The following is an 18835-nucleotide window of genomic DNA, read 5'->3' as shown; positions in this document are numbered from 1 at the left end:
CAAACTGGTTCTAATTATTCCCGCATCGTGCTTTTAAACTATGCTGAGCAAAAGTAGTGTTACCCCTAGTTTTAAACATAAGGATAGAGACTTTCTCCCAAGTGTTTACCTCTGACCTCTGAACTGGATCCACATTCAGAACTTGGGAACGTTGGTTTTCATTGGCATCCCCTCCCCACCCCCAGTCACCCTGTGGTTTGAGATGCTCAGTGGAAATGTGGATAAAACAGTGCAGGGCAGGTTTTGGAGATAAGGAATCCTGGGCAGTGAGTGCATTGACCAGAATTCAGAGAACTTCCTCTGGAAAGGAAGTGTATTTTCAATGTGGTTGCTTAGTTATTCATTGAACTTTTACAAGGGTTCATTTCTGGCCTAAAAGCTCAGGGGACCCAAGACCTGAATCCTCACAAGGTGAGTGCGTGGGAGAGGCAGTGGCTTCACAGAGGAGGACTTAGGAACACAGGTTCCAATCCCGGCTGCAGGTGTTCCTAGTTGAGCTCTCAGGTGATGTTTCTGAGACTCAGTTTCCTCGTCTGAAAACTGCGTGTAATAAAATGTCCTTTTCAGGACTTGTTGAAGGGCTTAGTCGAGGGACTGCTTGGAAAGCGTTCAGTAAGGGACCAGGCATACAAAAAATGCGCAGTTAGTGGTGGCCGTGATTGTGTTGTTATACAGTCCATCAAGAGGCTGCCGGACGCACAGCTGTAAATAACAGAGTTAGGTAATGCAGCTGGGATGTGGGGCCGGGGCCGGCTGCTCTGTCTGTCCTCTCCCTGCGGCTCCACACTGCCCTCACCTGTCTTCCCTGGGCCCACACCGGCTCACACAGAGCGGCCCCGTCACAAAAGCAGCTGACAGCAAAGAGCGTGCTGCCCGTCGCTCTTGTTATTTAAAAGCTGCCTCATAATCCAGGGGCCCTTATGTGATACTCGGCTTTAGTCAGCTGCCTGATGTTTGGCTGAGGCTATGGGGCCACAGTCATTTCCACACTGAAGTAAACTCCGGTCACCCCCATCAAGGACTAGAGGACTCTCATTGGGAGGCGTGAGCTACAGCCCGGCTGATCCCTAATGTGCTTTTCTGTGGTTTTTTTTCCTGTGTTTTCCTTTTTGCAGGGTGAACATCCTAAAAATTTCTTTCAAAAGGAAAAAGTTCTTTATACAACAACGCCAAAAACAGGTGAGTTATATCTATGCTTGCTTCGCTTCTTGCTTTTTAAATATATTTTATTGATTATGCTATTACAGTTGTCCTATTTTTTTCTCCCCTTTATTCTCCTCCGCCTTGTACCCCGCCACCATCATTCCCCCACCTTAGTTCATGTCCATGGGTCATACATATAAATTCTTTGGTTTCTCCATTTTCTATACTATTACTAACTTCCCCTTGTTTATTTTGTAACTACTAATTATGCTTCTTATTCCCTGTACCTTTTCCCCTGTTCTTCTCCCTCCTCTCCCCACTGATAACCCTCCATGTGATCTCTATTTCTTTGAATCTGTTCCTCTAGTTGTTTGCTTAGTTCGTATTTGTTTTTGTTTTAGGTTCAGTTGTTGGTAGTTGTAAGTTGTCATTTTACTGTTTTGTGGTTTTGATCTTAATTCTTTTTCTTAGATAAGACCCTTTAACATTTCATGTAATAAGGGTTTAGTGATGATGGACTCCTTTAACTTGACCTTGTCTGGGAAGCACTTTCTCTGCCCTTCCATTCTAAATGAGAGCTTTGCTGGATAGAGCAGTCTGGGATATAGGTCCTTGCCTTTCATGACTTGGAATACTTCTTTCCAGGCCCTTCTTGCCTGCAAGGTTTCTTTTGAGAAATCAGCTGATAGCCTTATGGGAACTCCTTTGTAGGTAACTGTCTCCTTCTCTTTTGCTGCTTTTAAGATTCTCTCCTTATGTTTAATCTTGGGTAATGTAATTATGCTGTGCCTTGATGTATGCTTCCTTGGGTTCAACTTCTTTGGGACTCTCTGAGCTTCCTCGACTCCCTGGAAGTCTGTTTCCTTTCCCAGATTAGGGAAGTTCTCCTTCATTATGTTTCAAATAAGTGTTCAATTTCTTGCTCTTCCTCTTCTCCTTCTGGCACCCCTATGATTCAGATACTGGAATGTTTCAAGTTGTCCCAGAGGTTCCTGAGCCTGTCCTCATTTTTTTGAATTCTTGTTTCTTCATTCTGTTCTGGTTGAATGTTTATTTTTTCCTTCTCCAAACCATTGATTTGAGTCCCGGTTTCCTTCCCTTCACTGTTGGCTCCCTGTGCATTTTCCTTTATTTCACTTTTCATAGCCTTCACTTTTTCCTTTATTTTGCAACCATAATCAACCATTTCTGGGAGCATCCTGATTACCAGTGTTTTGAACTCTGCATCTGATTGGTTGGCTATGTCTTCATCAATTAGTTGTATTTTTTCTGGAGCTTTGATCTCTTCTTTCATTTGGGCCATATTTTTTTATCTCTGCACACCTGTTAGTAGTAAGGGGCGGAGTCTTCGGTATTCACCAGGGTGGGGCAACCTACATTGCTGCACTGTGGGGCCGTATGAGGGGGAGAGGTCCAAGAGGGAACAGTGCCGCTTGCTCTACTCTCTGTCAGCTATCAGTCACTTCCTCCACTACCCACAAGCAGATTGGGCCCTTCTGGTGCTGATTCCTGGGCAGGTGTGTGTGTGTGTGTGTGTTATAGGACCTGTGGGTCTCTCCAATGAACTCTCTTGTGAGGCTGGGAGTTTCTTCTACAGCCTCAACTCTCACAGGTATTTTCAGTCAGTGGTTTGAGGCTTTCTTTTTTCCCTGCTGGAACCCTGGGTTGCATGGTCTGTCTCACTCCCCAGTTGTTCCTCCCCATTTATCCACATGCAAATGTGGGATCATCTGGTCTGCCAGCAGGCGCCTTGCTGTGAGTCCTCTCCACCCCAGCTGCCCATCTCTGCCCCTCCTACCCATCTGGATGAATGTTTCTTCATTAACTCCTTGGTTGTCAGACTTCCATACAGTTTGATTTTCTGGCAATTCTAGTTATTTTTTGTTTTTTCAGTTTGTTACTATCTTCCTTTTGGTTGTGTGAGGAGGCAAAGTTGATCTACCTACACCTCCATCTTGGCCGCTGCTTCTCGTTTTTAGCCACCCCGGCTCCTTCCCGGGTGGAGGCAGTTTGCCACACACATAACAGAGAGGGCCCTTGGCAGAAAGCAAGTGGAACCCAGAGCCCGGAAGACCCAATGGTTCTCTGTATAACTCACTCTGCTTGTCTGGCTGGAGAAGTAACTTGCTCTGGAGTCAGACAATGGATTCAGGTTACTTCACCTGCCCTAGCCCAAGTTACCTTCTTTACAGAACTGCAGTTGTGCCCACTTCTCAGGGCATTGTGAGGATTAAACAAAAGAGCACCGGTGAGAGTACCCAGCACTGGAGAGCAGCAGGAGAGTCAGCAGGGTCGGTTGTTCCCCTTGATGCATTTCACATGCACGCTGGCCACTGCTCGCATCTCCTGAGAGGCTCTGCCTTCCCAGGCAGCGCAGTTGGCTTATCCACGAGGGAGAACGACTTAGCCGTGGGGATGCTGAGGCTTCCTCAGCTACGGAGTGGAGGGGCTGGAATTCAAATCAGAGCGGCCCTTTCCACGACACCACACTCCATCTTGTCGTGCTACGTGTTTTTCACTTCCTGTCACTGTGTCCGTAGTGTTTCCCAGTGTTTCCAAGGTGATACGTACCTAATGTGGCTCCCCATCGCAGTGAATGCTTAGGAACAGGAACACCAAAGCCCGGAGGAAAGTAGGGCTAGAATCTGGGTCTCCTGACTCCCCCGGACAAGAGTCAGGGTGGCCCAGAAATGCACAGGCTGGTAATTTAGCAGGAAAACAGAAATCCTAAACCCAGGTAGGCTGAAGGTAAAGCACATAATTAAAGTGATTTTTATGTGTCAGCGCTAGATTTAACTCTGCTTTGTAGAAAGCAAGTAGAGAAATCTAAAGCATTATAGAACTCCTGTTGTCTGATAGGTGAAAGCTTCTCTCTCCAGGGGAGAGAGTGTACCAGACAGCCCTTATGCGGTCGCTCCAGATATATCCAACCTAGAAATGTAAGTACTCCGGAAATGAAAGTGTTCACGACAGAGCGCAGAGACCGGCAAAGAGCAGACTCTGGTGATCTTTCCCGCTAATGAGACGGCCAGCAGAGCCGGCTCCCGCAGGTCCCCGCAGCCCCGGGCTGCGCCCAGGGCCTGGCTGGCCGGTTTGCTGCCATCTGTCAGTCTTCCCTGACTGCCAACGCTGTGGCGTGAAGTGCTGAGACCTTGCTTCTGCACCTGTGTGGATGAAATCTCTACTCTGTTCTTTCCCCCCAGACTGAATCCAGGGATCATATCGTGGCCTTCAACATGTTAAATTACCGATCTTGCAAAAACTTGTGGAAATCCTGCGTCGAGCACCACACGTTCTTTCAGGCAAAGAAGCTACTACCTCAGGAAAAGAATGCTCTGTCTCAGTACTGGACGCTGGGCTCTAGGAACCCCAAAAAGTGAGTACGTCGGAGTCTCCACACTAGACTGAGATGTAAACTTGTCCTGGTCACCCCTGGGTCGTGGCGGTCCTCAGCTGGGGGGAGGGACGCCGTTGCCCGGGCGCCCCAGGCCCTGGAGCAGGAGCTCCTGGTGGGTCTCGGGACCATGGCTGCAGGTCCGTCTGGGGACAGCCGTGTCTCTTTCCACACCCACTCAGACACTGCTCATATTCCCGTCGTTTGTTTCTGCCTTCTCACCCCTGCATCCCCCGAGCTCCCGGGCAGCCAGAGTTCCAGCTGCTCTCACACCCTGTCACGATCAGGAGGCACGTGGTCATGACTCAGGGTCACCGTGGTGCCTGGCACGTGGGCTCCCCTGGCCTGTTGCCACTGAGACAGCCTCTCCCATGAACTGTTAATCCCCTGAGGTCCTTCGTAATGATGAACGAGTGGACGGCATTAAAGATTCCCCGGGTCAGCTGACTTTGGCATATGTTATATATAACAATCATGACATAACTGTAATAATTATAACTGACAGTTATTGAGTGCCTACTTTTGTCCATGCACACACTTAATTATAATTATATTTAGTTCTTCAAATGACATTATCTACAAGAATAATATTTAAAGTATTTAATAAGTAGCACAGTAAAAGAAATAACACTGTAAGTTTTTACCTTTTAATATAGATTCGAATTCATTCTCTAAGTAAACTAACCATGCAGTTTACATTTTTGTGTATTTATTTGTTCTAAAACTGTCTTCTAAGTACAAGATGTAGCAGAAATTGTTTATCAGTCATTCTTAAATTCTAGATCGATTTTTGGTGTGAAGACATTGTTTTTGTGATTTTGTGCATTGTGGATACGGCCGTTGCCACCCAGCGTCCCCGTGTGAGCCAGCGTCTAGTACCCAGGACTGTCTCAGGCTCTCCCAGGGACCTCACTGTCGTGTTGATCACCATTAAGTAACTTTATAGAGTCAATAAGTAGGGCATTCCTGTTGGTAACAGTATTGATGGTGCCAAGTGCTCTCTCTCAGCTTCTCATAAACCAGGAATAGATATATTTTCAAGGTTTTAGCTCCTGGAATACCGCCTGGTATATCTGTACATTCAGTCGTTCTGTTCGTGAACAAGTCCTGGACACAACTTCCTGGAATGTAGTATCTGCTTCCGTTGGACCCAGTCCTCTGGGCCAGCCTAGAGCTGGCATACTGAGCAACCGAAGCATGGATTCTGGTGCCAAGCAGCCTGGGTTCAAATCCTGCCCGAGTCACTTCAGTTTCAATTTACTTTGCTGCTTCAATCTCCTCTTCTGTAAAAAGCAGCCAGCATGGAGTGGGGTAGGGGAGAGGGGGTCTGGTTATCCACTGTGGCATACAAAAAACTACCCTTGTTTTGGTAACTTAAAGCAACAACCGTCCTACGATATCTCAAGGATTTGTGGGTCAGGAATCGGGAAGGCCTTCGACCTGTGTGTTATAGGCTGGGGTTTCTCAGCGACACGCAGCTGGTGGCTGTGCTAGCCTGAGGGTCCAAGACGACTTCTCTTGCATCCCTGGTGTTGGTGAGATGACTGGAGGGCCGGACTCGCCTGGCCCCCTCCCTCCCTCCCTCCGATCTCAGGCCCCCTTCAGGCAGGCTCCCCACCGGGTAGTTGTATTCCATACACAGAGGCGCAGGGCTTCGAGGGTCTAAGACAGAGCTGGCCCATCATCTGGAAGGCAAGGCCTGGAACTGGCCCAGCTACTCCTGGTCACAGCAGTCACAGACCAGCCCGGGTTCGGGAGTCAAAGACCGTGTAAGCCATCTTTCATCTGCCACGGGGAGGGGCGTCACCTGGGATGTTGGGGGTGGCTCGGGCACAGGTCAGCAACTCTTGGCTACCGATAATCAGCTTCAGTGGACTGGAAAATGTCAGTCCTCCTTATCTCCATTTTATTGGCGAGGAAACTGAGGCTTAGAGAGGTTCCATGACTTGGTCAGCCCCTAGAGAGACATCTACACATTTGCATATTAGGCCCCCCTGAAAGGGTCCCCACGAAAGAAACCTGTTCTGTGTTTTCCAAGCTAATGGGGCAGTGGAACACTTCCCCTCCCCCCAGAGAGTACCTATTAATAACCTATGACATATTCTTGAGGAACATTAAACCTTTGAATCGTGTAGCTTGCTTTCCTCCTCCTGATGCTGGGCTCTCAGTCGATGGCCACTTGGTTTCTGACGGAGAGGCTCCTCGCAGGGCTGCTGTGAGCGTTTGGATGAGGGTGGCAACAGTCTTTCTTCCTGCAAATCAGTACACTGATGTTCTAGGGGGTGTTTTGCATTGTTTGTATCCTTTTGGTTGTTGTTGCTTGTTATTATTGTTGTTGATTTTAGACTGCAGCAAATGTGTGGAATGTTTTCATAAGACACTGAACTATTGTTTAAAAGTCAGAAATTCCAGAACTGAGTTTTCTGTAAACTGGCTCCAAATTTCATCCTCTGAAGTAATTCACGTTCTGAGGGGATCTAGTTAGCTAAGACTTAAATTCTTGGTGCAAATAAAACTCCAGAGTAACCTTCAGGGTGGCACAAAGGACAAGACCTGAAATTCTCCTGTCTAAGTAAGCACGTCCTCGGGTCTCCTCTCAACGAGTTACCCAGGGTGGACGTGGCGGCCTGTGCCGATAGGCTGACGAGAAGCATCTGCAAAGACGGTCAACGTTTGTACTCACGCCAGCATGAGTCAAGTGAGAGTTCCTTGAAGTCACTTGAACTGGTTTTCTATGTTATCCTGAAATTCCTTCTCATCTGGTAAGACTTACTTACATTCTGGAAGCAGCTTGGTGGCTTGCAGTAGCAAGAACAAGAAGACACCTTCACTGGAAGAGAAGACGTCACGTGAGGAAAAACCAGAGCAGACCAGAGTTGCTTCGGACCCATGCGCCTTCACTCCTGCTGACCTCGGCTGGTGTCCTGAAGGCCCGGGAGGGACTGCGTGCGGCCTGTTCCGTTTATGCTGTTATTACTTCCTTGTTGAATGTGGCGGTGCAGAAAGTGAACCTGCGTCTGGTTTTTCAGGTCTGTAAATAACCAGTATTGCAAAAAGGTGATTGGAGGGATGGTCTGGAACCCGGCCATGCGGAGATCCATATCAGTGGAGCATTTAGAAACCAAGAGTCTGCCTTCTCGGTCCCCTCCCATTACTCCCAACTGGTATGTCCTCCTTTTTTTTTTTTTTTTATCTGCCCCCTCCCCCAACTAAACTCTATCTCTTTCAAAAATAAGAAACTCAATAAATTCCTAAAATAGAAATGGTCTACACTCAGAGTTTACATCAGTAGGTTTGGCTCTTGAGCTGTTTTCCCTGAAACACTCAAGTTTAGCCAAACATTTTCCTCTGTGTATAATGCTGGGACGTCGGGGCTGCGTAAACCTGAGGACCGCAGCCCGCTGCCGCACCCCTCTCGGAATGGTAGTGCACGTGAGCACACGCGTGCCCTCACAAGTCCTGAAACAAGGAGCACATTCAATTTTGTTTAATCTCATCTTTTCTGTTAACATCGCTCCGAGTAAATTGGGGGGGAACGTGGTAAAGGTGCATGATGTGACCGACGTAAGGGCGTGCGATCCTCAGCCACACACATAGCAAGTACACTGGGGAGGGTGCCTACCAGCTTTTAAGGTGATGGACTTGACCAAGAGGAAGGAAGCGGCCCTTTGACAAAGGGGAAGGGCTCTGGGTTTGTAGCTGAAACATCTGGACTCAGATTTGGGCTTTTCTGTTAATGAACAAGTTTCTTTACCTCTCTGGTCTCAGTCACCCCAGCTGCGAAAGGATTATAAAAAAAATCACCACAAATGAAATAACGTACAAGTGCTTTTTGTAAGCTGTAGACCTAGGATGAGGTAGAATTATTATTGTTGTTGTTTTATTCTAATGGTCCCCCAAAGACATCGGGCGATTTTTGTGAATGTGCTGCCACAACAGCCTGGCATCCGCTGCAGGAGGGGGAACCAATCTGGAACTATTGCCCCTGCTCCACGCTGGAATTCGAGTGTGGTTTCCTGTCCGTTTTATGAAAGACGGGCGCACCTGTGACCTGCAGAGCTGGGATTTGCTAGGACTAAAGGAAGTTCTCACAGGCCTCTGGGTGAGGACCCTCCGCTGGGGCCACGTGCTCTGGGCGGGGAGGACGCTGGCATTTAGTGTTGGCCGTGACAGCACGGCTGAGAAGATGTGTTTCTTGGTTTCGGAGATGTAGACAGTGGTAACGTTATGCTGCAAAGTAGCAGCTTCATTTGTCTAACAGTCTCTTCTTGGGCAGCCGTGCCAGGGACAGCAGAGGCCCAGGACAGCTTCCAGGACAGCGGGTTTGATGTTGCCACACCCTTGGCCGGGAGCTCTCGCTGCTATTTATAGGTCCCCTCCTGAGGATTTACGAGCCTCTCTGCTCTACTTTGGACACAGTGTTATTGATCATCCAGGCCCAGGGGTTTGTGAGTAGCGGAGGCCCTGACAGTCCTCGGGAGAAATGGCTCACTAAGAGGGGGAAAGTGGGAAGACTGAGGGAAGGTAGAACTCAGCGCAGCAGCCTGGAGCCGCCCACTGCAAGAGCCGATGCCCAGGTGCTGCTCCGGCCATCCCGAGGACATTGCCTCACCTGATTCTTTCTCAGGAGCAGGGAGGTAGGTACTCCTAAGGCCCAGAGAGGTGATGTGACTTGCTTAAGGTCACACAGCTACTGCTGCTGTCGGATGGAAAGGATGGTGCTGTTACGTCCTCCTCATATCACGTAAGGGATGTATTTTTACAAAGCAATCCTTTCTTCTTGGATTGAGTGACGTTTGCATGAAGGGATGTAATTGAAATAAGGTTTGGGTTTTGCCAGAACTGTACCTTGACTTCTAACCCCCTTGTTTATGCTGTTGAAATGAATCAGAGAGATTATCTGCTCAGGCCCCAGGATGGCCTATTATTTATGCATTGAGAGCTTGACTTCTCCTTGAAGAATGACTCGCCTTAAATCAACATTCAGTGCCTTCCCAAAAGGCATGCAGCACAGTCCTCTGCCTGTTTATACAAAGCTGAGCCTACTGGTCTGGGGGCTGCACCACTGGGCTGAGAGTTTGGGGACCCGGGTGACGCTTGGTGGATTCTAGGGTAGTCACGGGTTAACTGGCTCTTAATTTCCAACAGCATCAGCCCAGGCATCTGGTCAGGGCACAAAGTTAGATCACTGGTGTCTGATAAAAACTTTCAAGTGGAATTTGCTTTCAGCGCTTCTCGCTCCACCTGTCCCCACCCAGGCGAAGCCCTCGGCTCCGGCACGAAATCCGAAAGCCACGGCACTCCTCTGCAGATAACCTCGCCAACGAAATGACGTACATCACCGAAACCGAGGATGTGTTCTACACCTACAAGGGCTCCCTCTCCCCGAAGGACAGCGATTCCGAGATTTCCCAGAACCAAAGCCCACACCAAGAGTAAGTAATTGTGTTATTCTCTCTCTTGACCTGCTTGTTTTGGCTGTCGAGGCATTTGCTCAGGCCCAGGTGGCTGGGTGAGAGGAGTGCAGGGCTGGAGCCTGCAGCCGGCTCCCTTGGGTGCTTCTGCTGGGCTGAGAACAGGCATCAGCCTCACCTTCCCCCGTGAGCAGACAGGATGGGTGCCTGGGGTCTAAGGCTGGACTTCCCGAGACCTCCTGCCCTCCCGGGACATGTCATCTGTCGGGAACAGCCTGCTGTCCGTGAACAAAGCCCAGTCTGAGTCACTCCGTATTCCATGGGTGCAGACGTGTTACCCACAGTGGCATTTCCCTGGCTCGTCAAACTCTTACCGATGCAGGGTTCCACATCGACGGAAATATGCTGCCCTGACCGCCGTGGCTTGGTTGGCTGGGCGTCGTCCCACAAAGTGAAAGGTCGTGGGTTCAATTCCCAGTCAGGGCACATGCCTGGGTTGCAGGCCAGGTCCCCAGTGGGAGCTCATATGAGAGGCAGCCAGTCAATGTTTCTCTCTCACGTCGATGCTTCTCTCCCTCTCTTTCTCCCTCCCTTCTTCTCTCTCTAAATAAGTATTTTTAAAAAAGAAATATGCCTTTTTCTAGCCACAGAAAGCCTTCTCAGAACCACAGTTTGCCCTTAGGATTTCTGTTTTCATTTTGTCTTTAATAAGTAGTTATGTAAACAAAAAACATGCATAGAACATGTCTGATTTTTTGTTAGATTTTTGTCAAGGACAGTTTGTGTTAAATTGTTTTATGTCCCCACTGTCTTTTTTTTTTTTTTAATTTACAAGCACCTCTCAAGGCCAGGAAAAAAGGTCTTTCCTAAAATATTGGTTTGAGTCCTATTATTATACAGCAAGATGTATCTAATGCACCAGTTCCCTTTCTGACTTGATTACCGGGGAGCTCAGAGCTACCTATTCTGCTCAGTGAACTGGCTTCCCTCATAGCCCAGGTTCCTGATAGAGTCCCTGCCATTCCTTGTCTTAGTAATTTTAGCCTTAGTTTTTTTCATTTTAATGAATTCATAGTTCTACCGTCCCTATCTGTCCATTCCAGAGTAAGCTATCAAATCATCTTTGGAAGTGGAAAAGATACAGATTACCAATAAATAAAGTGACATTTTAAGCTAACGCAGGATGGGATCCACTGTTAGGCAGTCACCCGTAGTCGTTGGTACCCATTCTGTGAAGTTCCATGCTTTGCCCAAAATATAAACGTAATGCTTCCTCCAGGCAGCACAGGATTAGTAAGGAGGCACTTGAGTTAATCTGTACATTTTTATTAGTCTAGCTACTGGCTGAAAGCAGTAAATGCAACCCGATTATACCCACAGGCCTCACAGGTGAAGTGCAAACCTTGCTACCCGCGTACGTGCGGTTGCTGCCTCTCTGCTGTCCCAGACCACGGCAAACACGCTTTCCAGCTTATCCGGGTTCTTAACACATCTAGTTAAATAATCCCTCTTGTCCTTATTTCCTTGTGACCTGAGCTTGGATGTTGGCTTCTGTTGAAATGATCACTATGGCTTGCTCCAATGGCGTCCCTGGGGGGGCCTGTGGTGGGAGGGTGTGTGTTCCTTTGTGTGACCCTGGCTTGGCAAATCCAGTAATACAAGGCTCAAGTGCAGGGATGCATAACTTGAACCAGTCAGAGTCCACAGTGGGTGGGGTTCTGCCACTTCCCCAAAGGAGGAAGAGGGTTTAGGGAACTGACCAGGGGCTCTGGGAAGCCCAGTCCCAGCCCCGTGTCAGACCTGCCTGCTGTGGTTTGCAGCCTCATCATGGAATTGCAGAGCGTCTGGACCGTCGCCGACCGGCACCATAGCCACTAGCCACACTCGGCTATTTAGATTTCAATGATTTAAGGTGAAATGAAAAACTCAGTTCCTCAGTAGCATGAGCCTCATTTCAAGTGCACACGTAGGCAGTGCTCACCATGTTGGACGGCGGAGATGCAGTATATTTCTGTCATCACAGAAGGTGCGAAGTGGAGGAGATGGGGATTCTGTGCAGCGCCGACAGGGGCTGTTTTAAGTCCGGCGGCACACTCCAGACAGCCTTCGCAGCTCTCTTCAGGAGCACGGAGACAGGGTAGACAAGTGTTCGCCTCAGGGGCTCCGGGCCATCTGGGCCAAAAGCACATCCTCCGCCTTCGCCACGCCCCGTGGGGCTCTGTCACTTCGGTGGAAGGGGAAGAGAGCATGGGGGGTTGTCTGGGGCTCTGAGAAGCCCAGTGCTGCTGTGGCCTGCCATCACGCCCCGGGCTTGTGCAGCACCTAGACCACCGCGGTTCCATAGGAGCCACTCACTGGCCACGTACGGCTGTGTGAACTGAAGTTCATTAAAGTTAAATTTCAAATGCACTTCCTTAAGCCCTGTTGGGTTTAAGTCATGTCTCGCCCTGCTCAGCCCTCTGCATTGCACCTCAGTTCTTTCTGAAACTCCCCCATGAGACCTTGCAAGATGTCATCCCGGGGCACTTCTTATTTTATAGCTCAATGTTAAAAGTAGCAAACAGTGGTGATTCAAAGACAGCCTTCCGCGGCAGGGCTTTGCCAGGTACACTGACAATAGGCATCTCACATGTTTGTGGCTGTGCTTTGCAAGTGGGGTGAACGGTTGAAAAACTGCAGCACCGCCCACCTCACTTAGGTGGGGGACCCCTTCTTGCTGAGGCAGCTGGCCTCCCTGAAGGCCTGGGGGTGGGGGCTCTCCATTGCCCGAGGCCAGCAGGGAAGGTTGATCTGTACTTGGTGAAAAAAACTGTGTGGTTAGTTCAGTGAGTATTTGCAAAATGTTTAAGAAACGCTTGACATGTTTTATACAGCAGATTTGTGTTAAGAGGCAAAAAGAAGGATTCTGTCAGAGAAATCCGATGAATAATACCACAGGCAGAGACGAGGGTTCCTTTTAGAAAGAAGAATCAAATGCAATGTTCTGTACCCATTTAAGCTGGAAGAGGGAAGAGAAAGGGAGAAAAAGGGTGGGTAGGCATTAGCTCTCAACCTAAAACGGCGAGGCTCAGGTCTGTGAACAGGACCTGGGCGGATGAGCCACCTGCCAGTCTGTCCCGTGTGTATAGTGGCACAGCAAAGTTTGGGGTCATAGGTACGAACCCTTGGCAGCTTGCTTTGCACCCAATGGGCTGTGCGTATTACTCGGAAGCTTCCCCCAACCATTCTGTCTTCCTTTCCTTGCTTAAGAGCAAAGGCTGAAATCTGCAGAGGAGGAAGATTCCTTCATGACAGAAACACCCAGACCAACCAGTCCCACCGCCCAGAGGAGTGGGAGGGGCGGTGCCCTAAAGGAAAAACGGTTTGGCAGGGCAGACCTGGAGGAAAACAAGTGCTCGGGCAGACGAGGGCTGTGTGTGGAGAACTCTGTTGTTGTTTTATCACTGTAGTTTGGACGGGTCACCAGGGGAGACACTGCTCCCTCAGAGGGAGTCGGGCTTCATGTTGACGTGGTGCCTTGGCCCTTCGCTTGTCTCCTTCTGTAGAGCTGCCTTGCTCCACGGGACACAGGGCAGCTGGCACGTTTGTGCATGCAGTGAAAATGCCCTTAATGCCACTACCCTTGCAAGTGGTTATGATGATACGTTTTACATGTGCATTTTACCACTGTTACAATTTATTTTAATTTGTTTTTACAATGGCAGGCAGAACATTTTTTTAACAATTTTTGTGCATTGGAAGAGACTTTGGGAATCCCCTTCTTCAGCCCCTCGGCCGTGTAGGAATCCCCTAGGCCCCGTCACCGGGCCTCTCTGCCAGTGACAGGCAGCTCTGCTGCAGGGTGGCAGCCTGTTCTGCTGCTGAACAGCTCAGCTGCCCCAGCTGTGCAGGAAGGAAGCTGCCTCCTTGCCTGCGACCGAGCATGAGCATCGCAGCCTCCAGTTCTCCCTGACGCCTCTTCTGTCCACCTCTCCTTCCACCGCTCAACGGACATTCAGTGACTGACTGGGTGGAAGGGCAGACAGAGACACGGACAGCTACGTGAAGCAGGACAGGCCATTGGGTGGAGCACAAACAAGCCCCCAGGTTTGCACAGTGGGATGCCCCCCGCCATGTCCACGCCAGGTGCCTGCGTCGTAGAGTAGCCTCACATGGTGCCTGTCTGCACACCGAGGAACCAAACAGAAGACTTGGCTGCGTTTCGGTTACCTGCCACCTGTGAGCAGGGCCGTGTGGTAGGTGCTGCTGCAGCCCGTGTGTTGCTGGGAAGATCTCCTCACAGAATCCTGGCCCCCCATGGTCCCTTGAGTCAAACAGCTGCAGTTCCTTCGGCCACTCCCCACCCTGCCCCCTCTCAGTCACCACTCTCCGCGTGCCGGCTGCTTTTACTAGAGGGTGGCACCCAGCTTTCATCGTAGTGGCAGACAGGGTCTCGGGCCGTCCACGTGTCTCCCGCAGAGACCAGCCGGCGACGGCGTTTCATTAAGTGTCCCGCATCCCCCTCCCTGCACCGTGCCTGCCCTCTGCTTGGTTGGGGCCGCTCGCCTGTAGATGCCCGACGGATATCGCCAGCTCAGCGTGGCCCAGGCTCAGCCCCTCCCCGTCGTCATGTACCCCCCCACCGTGGCTTCTCCCACATCTTCGTGAGTAGGGCCGCCCCGCAGGACTACCCAGGCGCCACCTCATGGAAATTGCGGTCATCCTTGCCTCCTCTTCTTCCCCTCTTGCTCACCATGTTGGTTCTTCCCCCCGACACCCCTTGAACTAGACCCTCCCACACCCCCACTGTGCTGCCTAGTCTACTCACCATCACCTCGGCAGGGCCTGTCGCAGCAGTGTCCGCCTGTCCCTGTCTTGGCCTCTCCCCCTTCCGGACAGTCCTTGTCGGGGACAGCAGGCTGGTCTTCCCAAAATCCACACCCAAGCGTGTCCCTTCCCTGCTTCAGTACCATTCCTGTGCTTTTTCAAAGTGTCGTGCCTCTGCATACGTTGCCGCTTTGGCTTTTCAAATTATTTTTATGTTGGTGTTTTGCCTAAAATACCTTCTTCCCTCCTTACTGCCTGTTCCAACTCCTCCTCAGTCGTCTTTCCACCTCCTCTGCGAGGCCTCTCCTGCCCCCACCAAGCCCCCGACATCAGAGCACTGCCATCACAGCGGGGCATCGTCATCGTTTTACATCTTCCCGCAAGGTAGACAGCGGGCTCTTTGAGGGCGAGTGTCCTGTTCACCTCTCCCTCCACCACTGAACAGATATCCAGTGGCTAACGGGGAAGTTCTCATCCCAGAATTCAAGCACGAATCGACTGCAGTTTAACCAGTGCTTTCTTGCCGTCGAGGTGATTTAACATCTGAGGCGGGCAGCGAGGGGCAGCGAGAGGACAGATGTGTGACCCAGGATTCCATTAGTGAGGAAGTGCAGAGCTCAGAAAGCCACATTATCTCGAACCACTTATTCCTGCAGCTACTTCAGCGCCTTCTTGAGTTAAGTTTTGGTCTTGAGCCCTTGGCATTTATCGCAGAGATGAGAGTGCCGTGTGAAAGAATGTCTCCGTATCTTAAGAACCCATACTTCAGACACTTCTTTTTGCTACTGAATGAGCCTTACATGAGGATCCACGTGAGACCTTTTTCCAGTTTTGTTCAGAAGAAACGTAGCATTCTGGGAGAGCTGGTGCCCTGCCTTGCAGTCCCCCACCGCTGCTGCCGTCTAGGCCACGGCTCAGGAGTACCCGCCTCCCCGGAGAGCTGGGGGGACCGCAGACTCCCCGGCCCTCCGCAGGCATGCATTTGGCGAGACCCAGTCCCATTCTCAGGCGCCCTCATCTTACCGGCGCCGAGAGCTGTTGAACTGCCTTCTCTTTCCACCTGAGTGTCCAGGCCACCCCGTGAATGTTGTGCTCTCTGAGGGTCACTCCACACACCCCAGGGACCTTGGGAGGGCATCTTTTCTTCCTTCACTCAGCGTCTTCGCTGGGCGCTTGCTGTGTGCCCCTTGAGCATCAGTGCGCTGGGAGAGGAACACGGAGAGAGGACTGGGGTCTCTCCCACCTCCAGAAGGCCAGAGTCTCCGGAGCGGAAGGTGACAGGAAACGGCCCCTGCACCGTCGCATGGCCCCGTTAGAGCTGTGGAGCCCCCGTGGGAGCACAGCTGCGCTGCCTTGGACAGGTTTGAAGGGCAGAGGTCCTTGTGGTTGTCCCAGCAGGGGTAAGGGAAGCACCACCCGGGACTTTTTTTTTTGTGGGCAGTCCTGCCATTTTTAGTCTCTTTAACGTTGTTCTCCTTCAGAGAACAGAATTCTGTCATGGCTTTTGTTTCTGAAACCTGTCACACTTACAGTTCCGAAGCACGTTTCCCGGGGTGTTTTGCCTGCCTGACAGCCTGCCTCTGCACCTTGATTCCCCGGGAGCTGGGGGAGGGAATGGCCACTTCCACCCTGGCTGCTCTGGATCCCGGACGGGCCCTAGGTCCTAGACGGCCGTGACAGTCCCCCTTCTGTGTGCCTCCTCCTCTGACAAGCGCCCCCCCTCTGCCTCAGGGACAGCCCTCTTGCGTCTGCTTCCTCCTCCCCAGTCACGGCACTGTCTTTCTTCCCTCCCCTACTGCTTACCCCGGGGACCCTGGGTCCACCCACAGCGCCCCTCACCCTTCACCCCTCCCTCCTCAGCCACTGGGTTCTCCCCCATCAGCGCCTCGTCCCGCCTCAAGGAGAGAGGAAGCCCACTCGGTTTGGCAGCTTCCCTCCTGGCACCGCACTGTGTCCAGCTGCCACCTTCTCACTGCATCTCGTCATCCGCTGTCCTCCTCACCATCTGTCTGTCCGTTCTCCGCTCTGAGCGGAACATTCCTGCAGCCCACAGGGAACGTCTGTGCACAGTTGATCAGCCAAAAAAATACTGTCATATGTTTAATAAGTGACTGTCAACGAGTAACCCCTCAACCCTGCTTAGAAAATAGTACTGGGCACATAACGTGTTTGGATATATTCGTATTAGTTCTGTGGGCTGTTTTAGATAGATCATTGGATTCTATACTGAAAAGGAAAATGCCTTAAAGCCTTGGATTATGTAATTCACATGTAAAAAATTTAGAAAAATAATAAATATAAGATGCATTAGAATTTTATTGAAATTTGTTCTCTTCTGCTTTGTCAGCTTGCTCTTCTGTTTTTTTGTTTGCATGCTTTTCACCCTTTCCATCACCGTCACCCTCCAGAGTCTTCCAACCTTTTGAATGTGTATGCTGTTGATAGTTGCAACTTCTTTGTATGAAACGTTAGGTCCACCCTGCAACTGGACATAGAGCATTTTCTGAACCGGCTTTGCTTTGATTCTGCCACTAGGTGGTGCTCTTGTAAACATTAAAATTTAGCAAAGTTGCACTACTTGGCGGATTTTTTTTTTTTTTTTTGCTTTTAAAATTTTGAATTAAAGTCTCATTCATTTTTAGTCTGAAAACTTACCACTAGCATACAGCTTCAATTCCAAAATACCCTGTCTTTGAAATGCCTTCCTATCCACAACACCCTTCCCTCAACTTGAAAACCGTAAGACCAGACTCTCCTGCATATGTCTGTATTCCTACACTGGTCTGTAACTGAATCTTTATATTCAAGTGAATGGCAGTTGTGACTCATGCTGTGTGAATATGATGCAGACTTTACATTTAAAGTAAGCTAATTTGAACTTTCTAGGAAACAGAGAAGCCCTAACTTAATGAAAAATTCATGAATAAGGGCTTGAAATAAAGATTCCGTAAGAGGTGGTGGCAGCTCCTTTTGTCTCTTTCTCTGAACGTCTTCACCTTACCTCTCCCATCACTTCACCTGGCATGTAGAACATGAGGAAAGCCCCACATTCTGTGGGGCTCTTAAGGCACCTTTTGCCAGGCCGGTGGCTCTGGCGGTGGTCCCGTTGTGGGGGGGGGGGGAGGGTGTGATGTAGAGAAGTCGAATGTCTGGTGCTGTGGTGGCTGAGATGGTTCCTCCCGGTGAGGTCAGAGACTGCATGGTGGGGGCTAGGAAGGATGTGGGGGGCGCCTTAGGAGCAGACTGGGTGTGGCCTGGAGAGGAAAGAGGTGTGTGGGGGCTCACGTCCATCAGGCTTCTGTCTTTCTGTCAAGTGAGGGAAAAGCTGTGGCCTTGGCCAAGTCACCTGGTGTCTCTCAATGACAGTGTCTTCACCCATGAAAGGGGCGGTCGACCAGATGACCACAGAGGCCCCTTCCGTTCCAATGGCCTACAATTCTCTAAGATAGCGCCATCCAGCAACACTTCCTGCAGTGACGGAAATGTTTTATGACCGTCCCACACAGGTGCCACTAGCCACACGTGGCTATTGCTCGTTTCTGAAATGGATGGATACAGCTCAAGAACTTTCCAATCTTTAAATTTAAATAAATGGACTGGTGGCTGCCACATTGGACAGTGCAGCTCTGAGATACAGAAGGACCCGCATTAGAGAAAAATAAAACATGCGTTCTCAGCACGAGCAATAAATGGATGTCACAGGCAAATAACACACACTAGGATTAATATAAATTGCCCTGGATAAGCAGCATCAGTCCCATTTCCTCTGGGTAGCAGAGAGCTCTGTGAAGCAGAGCTGTCAGCGGGGTTGAGACGGAAGGGAACAGCGTGCACAAGGGGTGGAGACGTGCCCCTGAGTGAGCTTCAGCGGCCAGACCTCCAGAGTGGCTGGCACGTCTCCCTGCCACCCCCACCCTCCTGGTGTGGCTGGGAGGGAGCTGAGTTCTCAGCAGCTCCTGGGCCTGCCCTTCCTTCTGCCCCTTTCCCCCAGAACGAACGGTGGTGACGTTTAGACCAGATGGGGACAGGGCAGCCTGTGGCCTCAGTGTGCCAGAGCCCTGAGGGTGACCTTGGGAGC

The 18835-nt window shown here is 50.4% G+C and overlaps 1 protein-coding gene across 11 annotated transcripts in view; it reads left to right on the top strand.

Annotated features, from left to right (window-relative positions):
* The window catches only part of PTPN3 (protein tyrosine phosphatase non-receptor type 3), a 105003-nt gene that overhangs the window by 53166 nt on the left and 33002 nt on the right, over positions 1–18835 (top strand). For 7 of the 11 annotated variants that reach the window (XM_028521973.2, XM_028521982.2, XM_036022025.1 and 4 more), the window contains 4 exons: positions 1116–1179; positions 4347–4519; positions 7567–7701; positions 9796–9972. In XM_028521973.2, coding sequence (XP_028377774.1) covers positions 1116–1179; positions 4347–4519; positions 7567–7701; positions 9796–9972 — 549 coding nt within the window. The remainder of the gene's footprint in view (positions 1–1115; positions 1180–4346; positions 4520–7566; positions 7702–9795; positions 9973–18835) is intronic. The other 4 variants (XM_028521991.2, XM_036022028.1, XM_036022027.1 and 1 more) reach the window with 2 other exon arrangements.

The sequence above is a fragment of the Phyllostomus discolor genome, chromosome 3 (genome assembly GCF_004126475.2).
Source record: "Phyllostomus discolor isolate MPI-MPIP mPhyDis1 chromosome 3, mPhyDis1.pri.v3, whole genome shotgun sequence".
Lineage (NCBI taxonomy): Eukaryota > Metazoa > Chordata > Mammalia > Chiroptera > Phyllostomidae > Phyllostomus > Phyllostomus discolor.
This window is presented reverse-complemented; position numbering and strand designations above follow the sequence as displayed.